This window comes from Solanum lycopersicum, chromosome 3 (genome assembly GCF_036512215.1).
Source record: "Solanum lycopersicum chromosome 3, SLM_r2.1".
NCBI lineage: Eukaryota > Viridiplantae > Streptophyta > Magnoliopsida > Solanales > Solanaceae > Solanum > Solanum lycopersicum.
The window spans coordinates 39,220,591-39,234,908 of record NC_090802.1 but is presented as its reverse complement, the minus strand read 5'-3'; the positions used below and the strand labels follow the sequence as shown (position 1 = coordinate 39,234,908).

The following is a 14,318-nucleotide window of genomic DNA, read 5'->3' as shown; positions in this document are numbered from 1 at the left end:
TCCATTGGATATTTAAAGAAAAGTAAAATGAGTTGGATATTTTGAGGTGACCAACTAACGGTCATAAGGGCATATTTGTACCAATAATTGGACGGTGAGGGTATAAATGGACCAAACTTTAAACGGGGGACATATTTAGACCTTTTCGAAAAGTTTAGGGACATATTTGACCCTTTTTCCTATTTTTTATGATTTAAATTTTGAAATTGATTATTCGTATCTCAAAAACTTATAAATTTTGGATATTAATTTGGATAACTATCATTTTAAAAATATATTAAAAAAGGGAGACCTTAAAAATAGTTATGTTATATTTATATATTTTCATTTATTTATTTATTTATTTATTCAAATCTACATTTTATATCATTGTTTACAGTTTATTTTAATTAGCTTTATATCTGTCTATCCATATTATCCTCTTATTAGAATAATATAGATATAAAAAAAATAGTTAAATTAAAACAAAATATAACTAAGAAAAGTCCTATCATAATCTAAGCATACAACAAAAAAATTATAATCACTACCAAACAAATGTTAAATTTCAAATATGCATAGTCATAACTTTATCAATAATTTTATAAGATATCATTATTATCAAACAAATGCTACAGTATAAATATGTTTAGCAATAATAAATTTAACAATATCTAAAAAATTAAAATTAAAATCAAACGAATTCATACACAAATCCTGCAAAAACAAACAAACTATTTTTTTAAATAAAAATAACACAAACTAACATTTTACTATATTTATTAATCAATAATATTTAATGCATGCACTCACAAAAAAAACACAAACAAAAAATAACACAAATTGATTTATACTAGTGTTTATATCAAATCAATACATGTATAATTTATTTTATTGCATTAAATCATAGTTATTTATAGTTTTTTACCGCATTAAATCATATAATAATGAATATTTCATTCGCTGGTGTAATCCCCGTGCAGGTAAGTGTTTCACATTTTTTAATTTTAAATTTATGTTGAAAATTACTAACTAATGCATGTTTAATTATTTTTAGATTTTAACTTTTAAAACTAAAAAATGGAGAAATTTTATGGTGCTAATATTTGACATCTTTTACTTCTTGTATTATAAATAGTTATAAAATATTATGTTATACGGTTAATTATTTTCCTAGGGATAAGAAATGTAAGATAAGTAATAATGTAAACTTTTGTCACAAATCAAACAGAACGTGTAAAATATAACCATCAAACAAATTTAATAAATATAAAATAGAACAAACGATTAAATAAGACAAAATCTATATTTAATTAATATATAGTCATACTAAATAACTATCGAATGCTCAACATATGCAACCAATAAAATTGTTCTAGTAAAAATACTAAGAATTTTTTTTCAATTGGTACTAATTAATATTCAAAATTAATCAGTCGATACGTGCAAAATTACTTCGGGGTTATCGCCTTCAGCTTCATTTAATTTTCCAATGTTATACTTATTACCAAGAATTCAAATTCTCAAATGTTTTTTAAGAAAAATAAAATTAAATGCAAATATTATTTTATTGTTAGAATTTTTTCAATTTTTCTTGTGTTACTATTCTCTTTCATTGTCAAAATAAATTAGACCTCTATAACAATTCCTACCGATCTTAATCAAATTAACAGTAGAAAATAAAAGGCTCAAAAAAACTTATGTTGTCACAATCTACATATAGTTTTTGTAATTTTAATTAAAAAATACGCCTTATCTCCTATTCAAATAGAAACTATATTATCTCTTAATTTTTCTAAGAAAAGAAAGTTTATGTAAATTATGTACTAAGTTGTATAACTTATCACATACATTACGTGATAAATAGTAGCGATAGCTTTATGGTAAAAAAAATATTAGTTAACTTTAATATATCATTTATATCAAAATTTCAAATAGTTTAAGATATTTCATAAATTCAACAATCAACTGATTTCATTAGTAAATTCAAAAGTTAATCACTAAATTCATAAAAAGTCTTGCTTCTGATTAACTCTACGTTTTGTGTTTTTGTTTTACATATTAAAAATAACATTTGTATGTTTATCTCGACATTTAATGTGTTCATATATGTATTTTTTTGTTCATATTTACAAAAGGACTAAGTAAGTGACTTTTTCAACGGACTTATTTTAAGTGCATTATCAGCCAAAAAGAGAAACTATAATCATGCTAATACTATATATTCTGAGAAAAAAGCTCTTCTATAACTGTAATCTTTAGAAACTTTTGCATGTTGCATACATGCAATGAAAACAATAGATTTGACATTCATGTCATGTGAAGATGACATGTAGGCAAAGCTATTGTGAAGAGGGTGGAGGGGGTTGAAAATCTTATCAAATAATGATCTACTATCTCAAATTAAGAACACATCCAACAGTTGCTCATAGAATTTAGAGTCATCCAGAATTTCATCATCATCATCCATGTTTGTTCCATAATTGCCATTAGAAGAGTTTCAAATGCAAAATGTAAATCTAATTTATCGAATAAAGGTCACAAACTTCCAACCTCTTACGACCATTTTCTTGCATCTCCTTCTTCATAACTATATAGCAACTATTAAAAATCAAAGAATTTCATACGTAGTTGTAATATGCGTTATTGAGATTGATGTATATCGTGAAAAACTTTGGAAATAGGATAGACTATTTCTTTGGCTTTTTCATTGAAATTTTGTTGAAGAAGTTACCATAAAAATGACATCAGTCGTTGTCTCAATTTGGAATTCTATAACTTAAGCATTTGACAAAAAGTATCTATCTAGATGAAACAAAATATTGTTCATGCTTTTACTATTTTATAGAAATAAGATAAATGTTTGCGGTTACTAATTTTACCACTCAATAACTTTCTTATAATTTTTTTAAAAAAATAAATTTATCTCAACCATTAAGAATAACTCAAATCCAACTTTCAAATTATTTTTTTTCTTTTTATAAAAAAGCCAGCCAATAAACACATTAAAACACAATTTTTTTAGTGATTGCAATTTTTAATTTAATAATTCATTTTTTAAAATCACTGGATGGTAAAACTTTATAAATCTTTAAATTGGTTATTTTTCTTAAACTTTCGTTAATCTTGAATAATTTTTTATTTAAATATTTATTTTTCAGTTTAAGGTGCTGACATATTTTGTTTTTCTTTATATATATATATATATATATATATATATTATTTTTATTATTATTATTATGTGCACTTTACATTTTAGTTTTGTTATCAAGAAGGAGTAACGATGAAAAGTTACTTCAACTATTTAATATATATATATATATATTATTTTTATTATTATTATTATGTGCACTTTACATTTTAGTTTTGTTATCAACGATGAAAAGTTACTTCAACTATTTAATATTAAAATAAATGATCACGGAATTATTTATTTTTCTACTTTTTCTTCTTTTTTGTAAATTTAGATATTAAATAAATAAAACATAGATATATAAATATACATAAATTATTATTATTTTATTATTTAATGATTTACATTGTCTTCTTATTATTATTAGAAAGGAGGAGTTACTTTAATAGTTGATTTTGTAAATAAATTGATAACTATCCACAAAACTGATAATTTGGTCGGTTACTTTTACTTTTACTTTTCTTTTTTTTTTTTTTGCTTTTTGGTTAATTCTAGTAACAGATATTTTTTAGAGCTTTTTGAGAAAAAAATACATATTTTTAGTTTTTTCTTATTTTTAAAACTATTTAAAATTATTTTTAATTTTTTTAATTATTTAAAAAGATTGATTTTTGTGGTGCTAAGTGCTATCACATCTCCTATTATATGTTTATAGATATACAATTTTTTAGCGGATTACTTAAGCAAGAAATGTATATTGCTCCAAATTATGGACTAGATAATTATTTTGTCAGTTCTATATTTAAGTAAATTAATTGCATGTGATAAATAAATAAATAAATATATATATATATATATATATATATATATATATATATATATATATATATATATATATATAGGAAAAATATCTCAACTGTATGACAAACACTGCAAAAGCTTCATAAAGAGAGCAAAATGTGAAAAATATTTTTTTTTGTAAAGTGTAAGTTTTTCTTCCACTATATAGTGTAAGAAAAAGTTCTACTTCACAAAGTGTAAGAAAAACTTTCACTTTATAAAGTGTAAGAAATAATTTCATTATATATTGAAAATATAAATGTTACGAAACAAACGGGAAATATTTGAAATATTGGATAAAACAATTTTTTTTCTACTAAGTCTATTTTAATTACTTTCTAAAATAGTGACTTATTTAGGTCATTTTTTTGGCTTATTTAGGTTCGAACATATTAATGTGGCATCATGCCGGAACATAGTCCAGGCTTTGTGATCATTGATCATGATAGAATATATGCCTCCACTTATCAGTAAATGGACCAGGTCCCTTGACACACAAACAAGTATGAACAGAAAGTAAATGCAGTTTAACAACACAACAATTTTACGTGGAAACCTCCTTGCTTAAGGGAGTAAAGCCACGACCTGTCTCACAGGATTTTCACAACTGTTTCACTAATCTTTACAAGAAATAGTAAAACCAGTTACACAAATGTGAGAAAAAATGTTTAATCTCATGTTCAAGCAATAACTCTACTGCTTGATAAGCCTAAGTAGAAGTTATTCTACTCATTAAGCTATCCCTTCTAGACAACTTAGAATTTAGAAACCACAAACTGATTCCTTTATAGATTTAGGAATAGTTTACAATCTAAGACCACGAGAATATATTCTTAAACAACTACACTATATGCTCCTGGAATTTCAGTCGTTGTTTGAATAATTTTTCACTTTGATTTTCTATAGCCTTTACAAACGTTCTTGCAAATGCTTTGTCAAGTTGCAAAAACTAAGGAATAATGTTTAGGAAAGTGACTTTTGTATAGACAAGTCTCTTTCCTTAAACTCTAGTCATTGGTTGGAGAGGTCTGACTTTTTTGACGCCGTTGGGAAATGTGCACCCACTTTCTGTACCTTCTCCAGCTAGCAGTCAACAAGCTAGTCATGTTGGGAACCTGGTACCTTTATGAGGTCCCTGAGATCGTTACATCTTCAAAACTCATTTTGAGAATCTGATACCTTTACAAGGTCCCTGAGTTTGTCATATCATCAAAACTACAAATAACAGATCACAAAAATAGAAAGGCAACACATTTATGAGTGACTTGAGAGTGATAATATGTTTGATAAGCAAAACCAGTAACGAGTAATATTATCAAGGTTTTAATGTAGTTACTTTTCAAGTGTTTATGGCCTATTTCTTGATTTCGTTCAAGTATTTTATCATACAACGGCAAAAATAGAAATCTACAGATCTGATTAGTGAGTGCTTATAAAATAAGAAATTTGATCTCTACTAAAACAATTACTTCACAAAAAGTTTGAGGGTGAATTATTTATGAAAAAAGGATACGCATGTAGTGAAACAGTTGGGGTGACTATAAATTAAAAAGGATAGTAATGCGTGTATAAATGAAAGTTCACAAGATGACAATCTTATTGTTGCTGGCGTGGTCCTAAATATTCATTAATAAAGGAACCAACTGCCCAAGTGGTGCAAATTGCCCATGCCTTGCCAACAACAAAAAAAATTATCTCTTCTTTTCCTTCATTTATTATTGTGATTAATGATAAATAAATAAATTCAGGCTCACAATTGCCAGAAGTTAATCTCATCGGTAGGGGCCAGACCAATTAACTCCTAAATATACTTATAATCTCACTAAGTGAAGACAAGTACATTAGTTAAAATACAAATAAAAATAGAAAAAGGTAAATCTGACCGTAGATAATCATTTATTTTTTTAAAATAAGAATAAAGCATTTAACTCATGTATTTGATTTGTGCATCTAAATTAATTAATAACATGCCTGCCACCATGTATTACACTTTAATTTGGCTCCCTGCCTCTGCCTGCGGATGATTGAAGGAACCCATAAATGTCTACCGGCTGCCTCATTTAGAAAATGAAGTCACGAGAAAAAACATTGTTATTCAAATTTGATTTATAAGGAGAACCAATTTAATGGAGATAGAGACTCTGCGTAACGGGATACGTAATTTGTGTCTTCAAAAACATACATCAAAACTCAAAATAGTGTATCAACTTTATCTTATACCCTATTTCGATCCACTTAAAAATCACTTCTTAAAATTATTTAAATTATTATTTTAGAAGTAGACAGTTTTAATTTTGACTTTTAAGTTATTTTAAATTAATTTTAAAACTTTTCAAACAGTCCCAAAACCTAAAAATAACTTAAAAGTAGATTTAATCAATTTTTAAATTCATTAAATTAATCTCTTAATCAAAATTTAAATAATTCTATTATCACTTTTCTTTTCGCAATGCATGTCCGAGTCTAGTCAAATAAATAATTTACATGACTATATGAGTTCTTAATATAATTGTAGTTCAAGTTATAAGAAAACTAATAAATTGAAAATAACAATTTTATAACTTAAATAAAGCGAAGATATATGTTATATTGATTAAAACAGAAAAATAAAATTTTTATTGGTGTTAAATGAACCACATTTAAAATAAGTAAATTTATATTTCAAATAAAAAAAAAAGAAATAAAACCTAATATAACTAAAATCATAAAAAGAAAAGTTTTTACATTTCGTAGAGAATTTCATTACGTCTACTTTAATATCTTTAATTTTCTATCTAATAATTTACGACAGATGGCTTAATAAATACGACTAGTAGGAAAGATACTGACAAGACACTACGTACCTACATATGCATAGCTACCATCTTCTCTTTCACTATTCATTTTTTCAAGCTGGCATAATATTATATGAACACGTAAGGATAATATAAAAGAAATAAGTTTTAGCGACAATAATTATAAAGATTATTAAATTTTTTATCTATATTAGTTAAGTAATATTAGAATTAATGTCTCTAAATGTTATAGAATATATATAAAGTGTGTTAATTATCTTAAAAATATATATTTAGCAATAATTAAATTATTATCATCAATTAATTGTCATTAATAATTATTTTTAATGTAATGAATAAACAGTTCATTTATTTTTTTGATAGAAAATTATATTATTTATTTGATTAATACTAATTTGTTTCAAAATAATAAATTTTATTACTCGTGTGGCGGTATGATCATATTATATTAGGATAGAATCCTCTTAGTTGGTCCACAAAAGAAACATGACTAGCTTGAGATAATTGATGAAAGATTGGGCCTTCCTCTTAAAAGTTTTCAACTGTAACTCAACTAGGAAAATGACACTCCAAATTAATTAATAATTATTATATATATTTATTAGGCAGCTTCTTTGCAGTGGGATTTGTTTCCGTTAATAAATTTTAAGCATTCATCGTATTAAAATTTTGTCCTATTTACGGTGGCATGCAAGTTATGAAGGGCCCCTTCATATTGGACAATAAACAACAACTTGAGAGCCACAGAGAAATTAGCTAAAATTAATATCTCAAAAATGTGTACTTGCATTTTATGACAAAAATAAATTATCTGCAAATTTTTTAAAATTAGAACATTTAATTACAGATAAATATTTGGCTCAATGTGACTATTTAAATTATATATATATATATATATAAAATTAGTAACAACAATTGCATTTAGCAATTTTATAATAAAGCTAATTAAAATATATTGACATTTATTATAATAATAATTAATAAATAATAACAACGATTTTTTGTTAATGAGTAGTGAGTTGGTTAGAAAAGGGAAAGTTCTTAAATAACTGTTGGACCATCTCGAAGTATAGTTGCGCAACTGTAAATAAAAAACAAGTCAAAGTGGAATTAAGTTGTTACCATTAACATATATGGACAACAGTACAATTTCAATTAAAAAGTACTTATTTTAACAAAAAAAAAAAACAACTCCATTTTGATTTGGTGTTCGGTATCATGTCCATCTTACTAAGGAAGTAAGTAAAAGGGAGAGCGCATTAATGACAATATTTACTCTGCCTCTACAGGAGTTCTATATAATGCAATGCAGTCCTATATTGTCATAGCAAAATGCATAGAGTTGTTAGTTTGACACTCTTTTAACAAAAGAGAATTAGCATGGCTTCAAAACCAGGGATTCTCACAGAATGGCCATGGACATGGCTTGGGAATTTCAAGGTACTCATCCATTTCGTAGTACGTAAATCATAAAGTAGATGTATCTTCTTGTCTTTCCCTCTTTAATCCTGTTGTTGAAAAAGTGTTCTTTTGATTAGTGTCTAATTCTAGATGATGATTTTTGTGTGATGCACGTTAACCACTTAGTAGTAGTAGGTGAGATAGTTTAATTTGAATAGTGGACTATGGCAGCACATGATATTATATTAATCAATTAATTTTGTTTGTATGTATGTATGTAGTACGTTGTTTTGGCACCATTTGTGGGACGTAGCATTGAGTCATTGTTGAATAGAGAAGATGGAAGCAAGATAGATATTGGATACCTAATTATATTTCCATTTCTTCTATTCCGAATGCTTCACAATCAAATATGGATATCCTTGTCCAGATACAAAACTGCAAAGGGTGATAATCGAATTCTAGATAAAACCATTGAATTTGACCAAGTTGACAGAGAAAGAAATTGGTACGTACTCTACTCAACTCTACATTATAAGTATATGTTTATCAATAACTACTCTTTTCTTAAACTATATACTTTCTAATTTGACTTGACATGAAGTTACAAAAATAAAAAAGCAGCACACTTTTATTATTAGACAAGAATATATAATCCCACCTCTCTCTTATCCTTTAAATAGTTCTTACTTTCTCTTTGTAATTGTTAAACTTTAAATTTTTAAATTTTAAACATAAAATCAAGCTTATAATCTTCAAAAACTACATAAAAACTATTGTCAACTTGAATCTTGATAATATTTTTAACATATTGCATTAAAAAAGAATCTACTCTCAAAATTAGAATTGTTTTATATCATCAAGTAGATGATTCTAATTATTGAGTGAGAAAATTGGGGATATTTTTAATTGAGAGTGGAGTTTTTGCGAAGAAAACAGAGGTGCATTGAATAAGCAGAAAATTTAATGTGCAGGGATGATCAAATCTTACTTAATGGACTACTATTCTATTATGGATACATGAAATTGGAGCAGTCTCATTACTTACCTATATGGAGAAGTGATGGTATCATTTTGACAACACTGCTTCATATTGGACCTGTCGAATTTCTCTATTATTGGCTTCACAGAGCTTTACACCATCACTTTCTCTACTCTCGTTACCATTCACATCATCATTCATCCATTGTTACTGAACCCATTACTTGTAAGTATATATTATTCCTCATTTTAATTTATTATTATTATTATTCATACCTATCTATAATAATAATAATAATAATAATAATAATAACATGTAACGCTATCTTTTTAGCAAGTACCACAACACCTTAATTAGCTTCTTCATTATTTAATCTTTAACATCCCGTCCCCAATTTAACCTTTGGACCCTCATCACCACTTTTTACAATTAAAAAAAATGACACGTCATACCTGTACTCTCAACAGTATTCTTCACCAAAAAAACAGTTTTTACATTTCGTAGAGAATTTCATTACGTCTACTTTAATATTTTTAATTTCCTATCTAATAATTTAAGACAGATGGCTTAATAAATATGACTAGTAGGAAAGATACTGACAAGACACTACGTTCCTATATATACATAGCTACCATCTTCTCTTTCACTACTCATTTTTTCAAGCTGGCATAACATTATATGAACGAGTTGGATTATTATAAGAAAAAAATAACTTTTAGTTACAATAAATATAGATATTAATAAGTAGTATTACGATTTATTTGGTGTAAGGGATAAAAAATAATATTTATGAGATAAAGAAATAATGATAAGATAATAATTTTATTTATCTTATTTGGTTGTCATATTTAAAATAACTTATCCCACCATTTATATTATATTGATGAAATAAGTTATCCTATATACATAGTAAGATAAGTTATCTGAGGATATGTTTCCAACCAAACGACCCCTAAAGTCTTTACTAACATTAGTTAAAGTTCTATTAAAATCAACATCGCTAAAGACTTTAGGATATATAATTGTCGTTAAAAATATACATTTAGCAGTAATTAAGTTATTATTATTAATTAATTGCCGCTAATAATTATTTTTTGATGTATTGAATTAAGAAGTTCATTAAATTTTTTTTGGATAGAAAATTGTATTATTTATTTAGTTAATGTTAATTTGTTATATATATAATAGATATAATTTGTTTCAAAATAATAAATTTTATTACTCGTGTGGAGGTATGATCATATTATATTAGGATAGAATCCTCTTAGTTGGTCCACAAAAGAAACATGACTAGCTTGAGATAATTGATGAAAGATTGGGCCTTCCTCACGGAGGCGGACCCACATGGTGTCCGTCGGGTGCTCGAGCACTCATTAATTTCGTTACGGAATATATATATCTATGTAAAAATTGATAGGTATTTATATAAGATTAACATAGAGCACCCAATGAATAAATGATTTAGTTGGCCCAATGACTCTTGGATGGATACTTAAGACTTTTTTCACATTCCTAGATACGCCACTGCTTCCTCTTAAAAGTTTTCAATTGTAAAAATGTGTACTTGCATTTTATGATAAAAATAAATTATCCCTAAATATTTTAAAATTAGAATATTTCATTTTACATATAAATATTTGATTTAAATTGGTCTCACACACACACACATCTATATATATATCAAAAATGATTTTTAACTATAATTTTTAACACTATTGCTATTAAATATATAAGAATTAGTAACGACAATTGCATTTGCTAATCTTTACAAATGCAGCTAATTGAAGTGTATGGACATTTATTATAATAATAACAATTAACTAATACCAATAACGATTTTTGCGTTAATAAGTGGTGTGTTGGTTATAAAAGTGGAAGTTCTTAAATAACGGCCCGTTGGACCATCTCAAAGTATAGCTGCGTAACTGTAAATCGAAAACAAGTCAAAGTGGAATTAAGTTGTTAACATTCATAACACACGGACTAATAGCTAATGATTTTATAACATATATGGACAACAGTACAATTGCAATTAAAATGTACTCACTAATTATTATTATTTTTTTCAGCTGTGATTCATCCATTTGCAGAGCACATAGCATACTTCTTGCTATTTTCCATACCACTACTCACAACAGTGGTAACAAAGACTGCTTCAATAGTTTCATTTGGTGGATATATCACTTATATTGATTTTATGAACAATATGGGCCATTGCAACTTTGAGATCATTCCCAAGTGGATGTTCTCTACTTTCCCTCCTCTCAAATATTTGATGTATACACCATCGTAAGTCTCTAATTAAAATCTCTATTTTTATGTGTTATAGAACGTCTCTCCATTTTCTGACTACTATTGATGTAACAGGTACCATTCACTACATCATACTCAGTTCAGGACAAATTACTCACTTTTCATGCCAATATATGATTACATATATGGTACATTGGACAAATCATCAGACACATTATATGAAAAATCACTTGAAAGGCAAGGGAAATCACCAGATGTGGTACATTTGACACATCTAACAACACCAGAATCCATTTACCATCTCAGGCTAGGATTTGCTTCTTTTGCCTCCCAACCCTACACCTCTAAGTGGTATTTCTGGTTAATGTGGCCTGTCACTTTGTGGTCTATGATGGTTACTTGGATTTATGGTCACACATTTACTGTTGAGAGAAATGTCTTCAACAATCTCAATTTGCAAACTTGGGCCATTCCAAAATATCGTGTTCAAGTAACTACTACTGCTACTACTAATTTTTCTTGACATATGTTTATTACGCTCAGTATTTTATTATACTACATCTTTATTTCATTTTTAGTACTTTATGCAATGGCAAAGAGAGACCATTAATAACTTGATTGAAGAAGCTATCATGGAAGCAGATCAAAAAGGCATAAAAGTTTTGAGCCTTGGACTATTAAATCAGGCAAGTAATTTTTTTTTTATTTATATATTTAGCGGGCATTTGTCTATATATGTAGAACCGTTTTTGTAATTAATAGTGGAAAATGAAATTTGAAAATTGGAGTTCATTTGTCCCTAAATACAAGTTGGAGTTGTTGTGAGTAATTTGGAGCGAAAAAACATTTGTTGTTATTCAAAAATTTGGAGATTCTGTGGTCAAACATATTTTTCAAAGTTTAACTCTGAAAAAAATGATTTATTTTTATGGCCACAGGCAATAATGCTTATTTTGTACTTAGAAAAAAATAATCATGCATCTATACATGTAACCTTTAATTGTAGGATGAGAAACTGAATAAGAATGGGGAGGTTTACATAAGAAGGCACCCTCAACTAAAAGTAAAGTTGGTAGATGGAAGTAGCCTAGCTGTTGCTGTGGTCCTAAATTCACTACCCAAAGGAACTACCCAAGTGGTCCTTGGAGGCCATTTGTCAAAAGTTGCTAATGCCATTGCCCTTGCTTTATGCCAAGGAGGAGTAAAGGTGATCCATCACATTATCTATCTATACATTGAATTTCCTCACATTTCTGTCTCATTTTATTTATTGTGATTGTGATAGGTCATGACATTGAGAGAAGAAGAGTACAAAAAGCTCAAGTCAAGTCTTACTCCTGAAGCTGCAACTAATTTACTTCTCTCAAAAACTTATACTTCAAAGGTACAAATCACAAAATCAATGGAAAGATGATTTATCTTAAGTACTACCTCGTTTTAAGGTATAAGATAATAGACAATAAGACTTTATGAGCACCTAAGTGCTTTTGTTCCCTATGGAGCAAGTCTCTCATTGCTTTCACATCAAATACTTTCATAAGTAAAAGTATTTACTTAAGACGGAAAAAAGAATATATTTTTTATTTTAAAGAAGTGTTTATTGCAGATATGGCTAGTAGGGGATGGATTGAATGAAGATGAACAATTGAAAGTACCAAAAGGAACAATTTTCATTCCATTTTCACAATTTCCACCAAGAAAAACTCGCAAGGATTGCTTCTACTTTCACACACCGGCAATGATTACTCCAAAACACTTTGAAAATGTGGATTCTTGCGAGGTTAGAATTATACTATATTTTCCTTAGAGATCGTTTGACATTTGGTTTGAAAATGAGTTATGCATGTATTAGAAATACTACATAAGTAATATAATGTTTGGTAGCTGGTTAAGAGGTAAATTATTCATGTATAAAGTTATATAGTGCTTGATTTTCTCTTTAGAAATCAAGAATCTACATATTATTTTATGCAAGATAGAAGGTAATAAGTAATGCATGAAAAAACAAACTCTGCATAACTAATGTCTGCAAAAAATAATACTTTGATTCTCATATAACTAATTCATACTTGTATAATTCTAACCAGCTACCACATGACCTCTTAGTTTATTTTTTCGTAGTTTAATTTGATCCTTTTATCATTTAAGAAATCTTAAGTTTATTTCTTTTATAACAATAGAATTGGCTGCCAAGAAGAGTGATGAGCGCTTGGCGTATAGCTGGAATTCTACACGCACTTGAAGATTGGCATGAACATGAGTGTGGGAACTTGATGTTTGACATAGAGAAAGTGTGGAAAGCAAGTCTTGACCATGGTTTTCAGCCAATATCTGTGGTTTCTGCTTCTGAATCAAAGGCATAAGATAAACACATGTGATCTGGCATTGATGTGGTGGCTTATGAGTTAAAGAAAAAGTTCACTGTTGTTCAACTTCACATACCAAATGATATATATTGCTCCTACTATGTAACACCTTTCTTTGTTTCTTTAAGAATTTCCTATGTTGTTTTCCGGATGTTGAACTATATTACTTCTATTATATAATATATAATAATAAAAGATATAATTAGATTTTACATTTAAGTTTTGGCTTAATATTATCATAGTATTAGACCGTAACATCTTGCAACTAGAAAGAACTAGAAAAGAGTTTAAAATTTGAAGATTCTTATTTTTGGAAAGAATAAGAAAATCTAGAAATTTTAAGTTAAAAAGTGAGATTTTGGTCAACTTCAAATGACTATAACTCCTAAATCAAGGTGCTGTAACGACCTGGTTAGTCGTTTTGAGCAGCAGATTTTAATTCTGGAAAAACAGGCTGAGGCGACGGACCCCACGACGGACCGTCATGGGCACGACGGACCGTAGCAGGGTCTCGTTTCAAAACACTTAGAAAAACTGAAAATTGGGTACTGAAATCGACTCTCTGAACT

The 14,318-nt window shown here is 27.5% G+C and overlaps 1 protein-coding gene and 1 long non-coding RNA gene across 2 annotated transcripts; one reads left to right on the top strand and one right to left on the bottom strand.

Moving 5' to 3' along the window:
• Window positions 1-4,494: 4,494 nt before the first annotated feature.
• LOC138347225 (uncharacterized) lies at window positions 4,495-6,185 on the bottom strand. Its single transcript, XR_011219983.1, has 2 exons — window positions 5,924-6,185; window positions 4,495-5,167 (listed from the first exon to the last, which is right to left on the bottom strand). It is a non-coding gene; the product is annotated as an uncharacterized lncRNA (long non-coding RNA).
• Window positions 6,186-7,822: 1,637 nt separating this feature from the next.
• Window positions 7,823-13,968, top strand: LOC101252060 (very-long-chain aldehyde decarbonylase CER1-like). Its single transcript, XM_004234799.5, has 10 exons — window positions 7,823-8,187; window positions 8,430-8,656; window positions 9,123-9,355; window positions 11,200-11,419; window positions 11,498-11,873; window positions 11,962-12,069; window positions 12,390-12,590; window positions 12,669-12,767; window positions 12,990-13,163; window positions 13,564-13,968. Exons 1-10 carry the CDS (start codon window positions 8,128-8,130, stop codon window positions 13,744-13,746), a joined length of 1,881 nt encoding a protein of 626 aa, XP_004234847.1. The 5' UTR covers window positions 7,823-8,127; the 3' UTR covers window positions 13,747-13,968.
• Window positions 13,969-14,318: the final 350 nt, after the last annotated feature.

What these genes read in the sequence shown, in the direction of transcription:
- LOC101252060 (XM_004234799.5), top strand. Translation starts at nt 8,128, where the DNA reads ATGGCTTCAAAACCAGGGATTCTCACAGAATGGCCATGGACATGGCTT. An exon ending in TATTTGATGTATACACCATC is followed by an intron (nt 11,420 to 11,497) that starts GTAAGTCTCTAA and finishes TTGATGTAACAG; the next exon opens with GTACCATTCACTACATCATA. An exon ending in TATGCCAAGGAGGAGTAAAG is followed by an intron (nt 12,591 to 12,668) that starts GTGATCCATCAC and finishes TGATTGTGATAG; the next exon opens with GTCATGACATTGAGAGAAGA.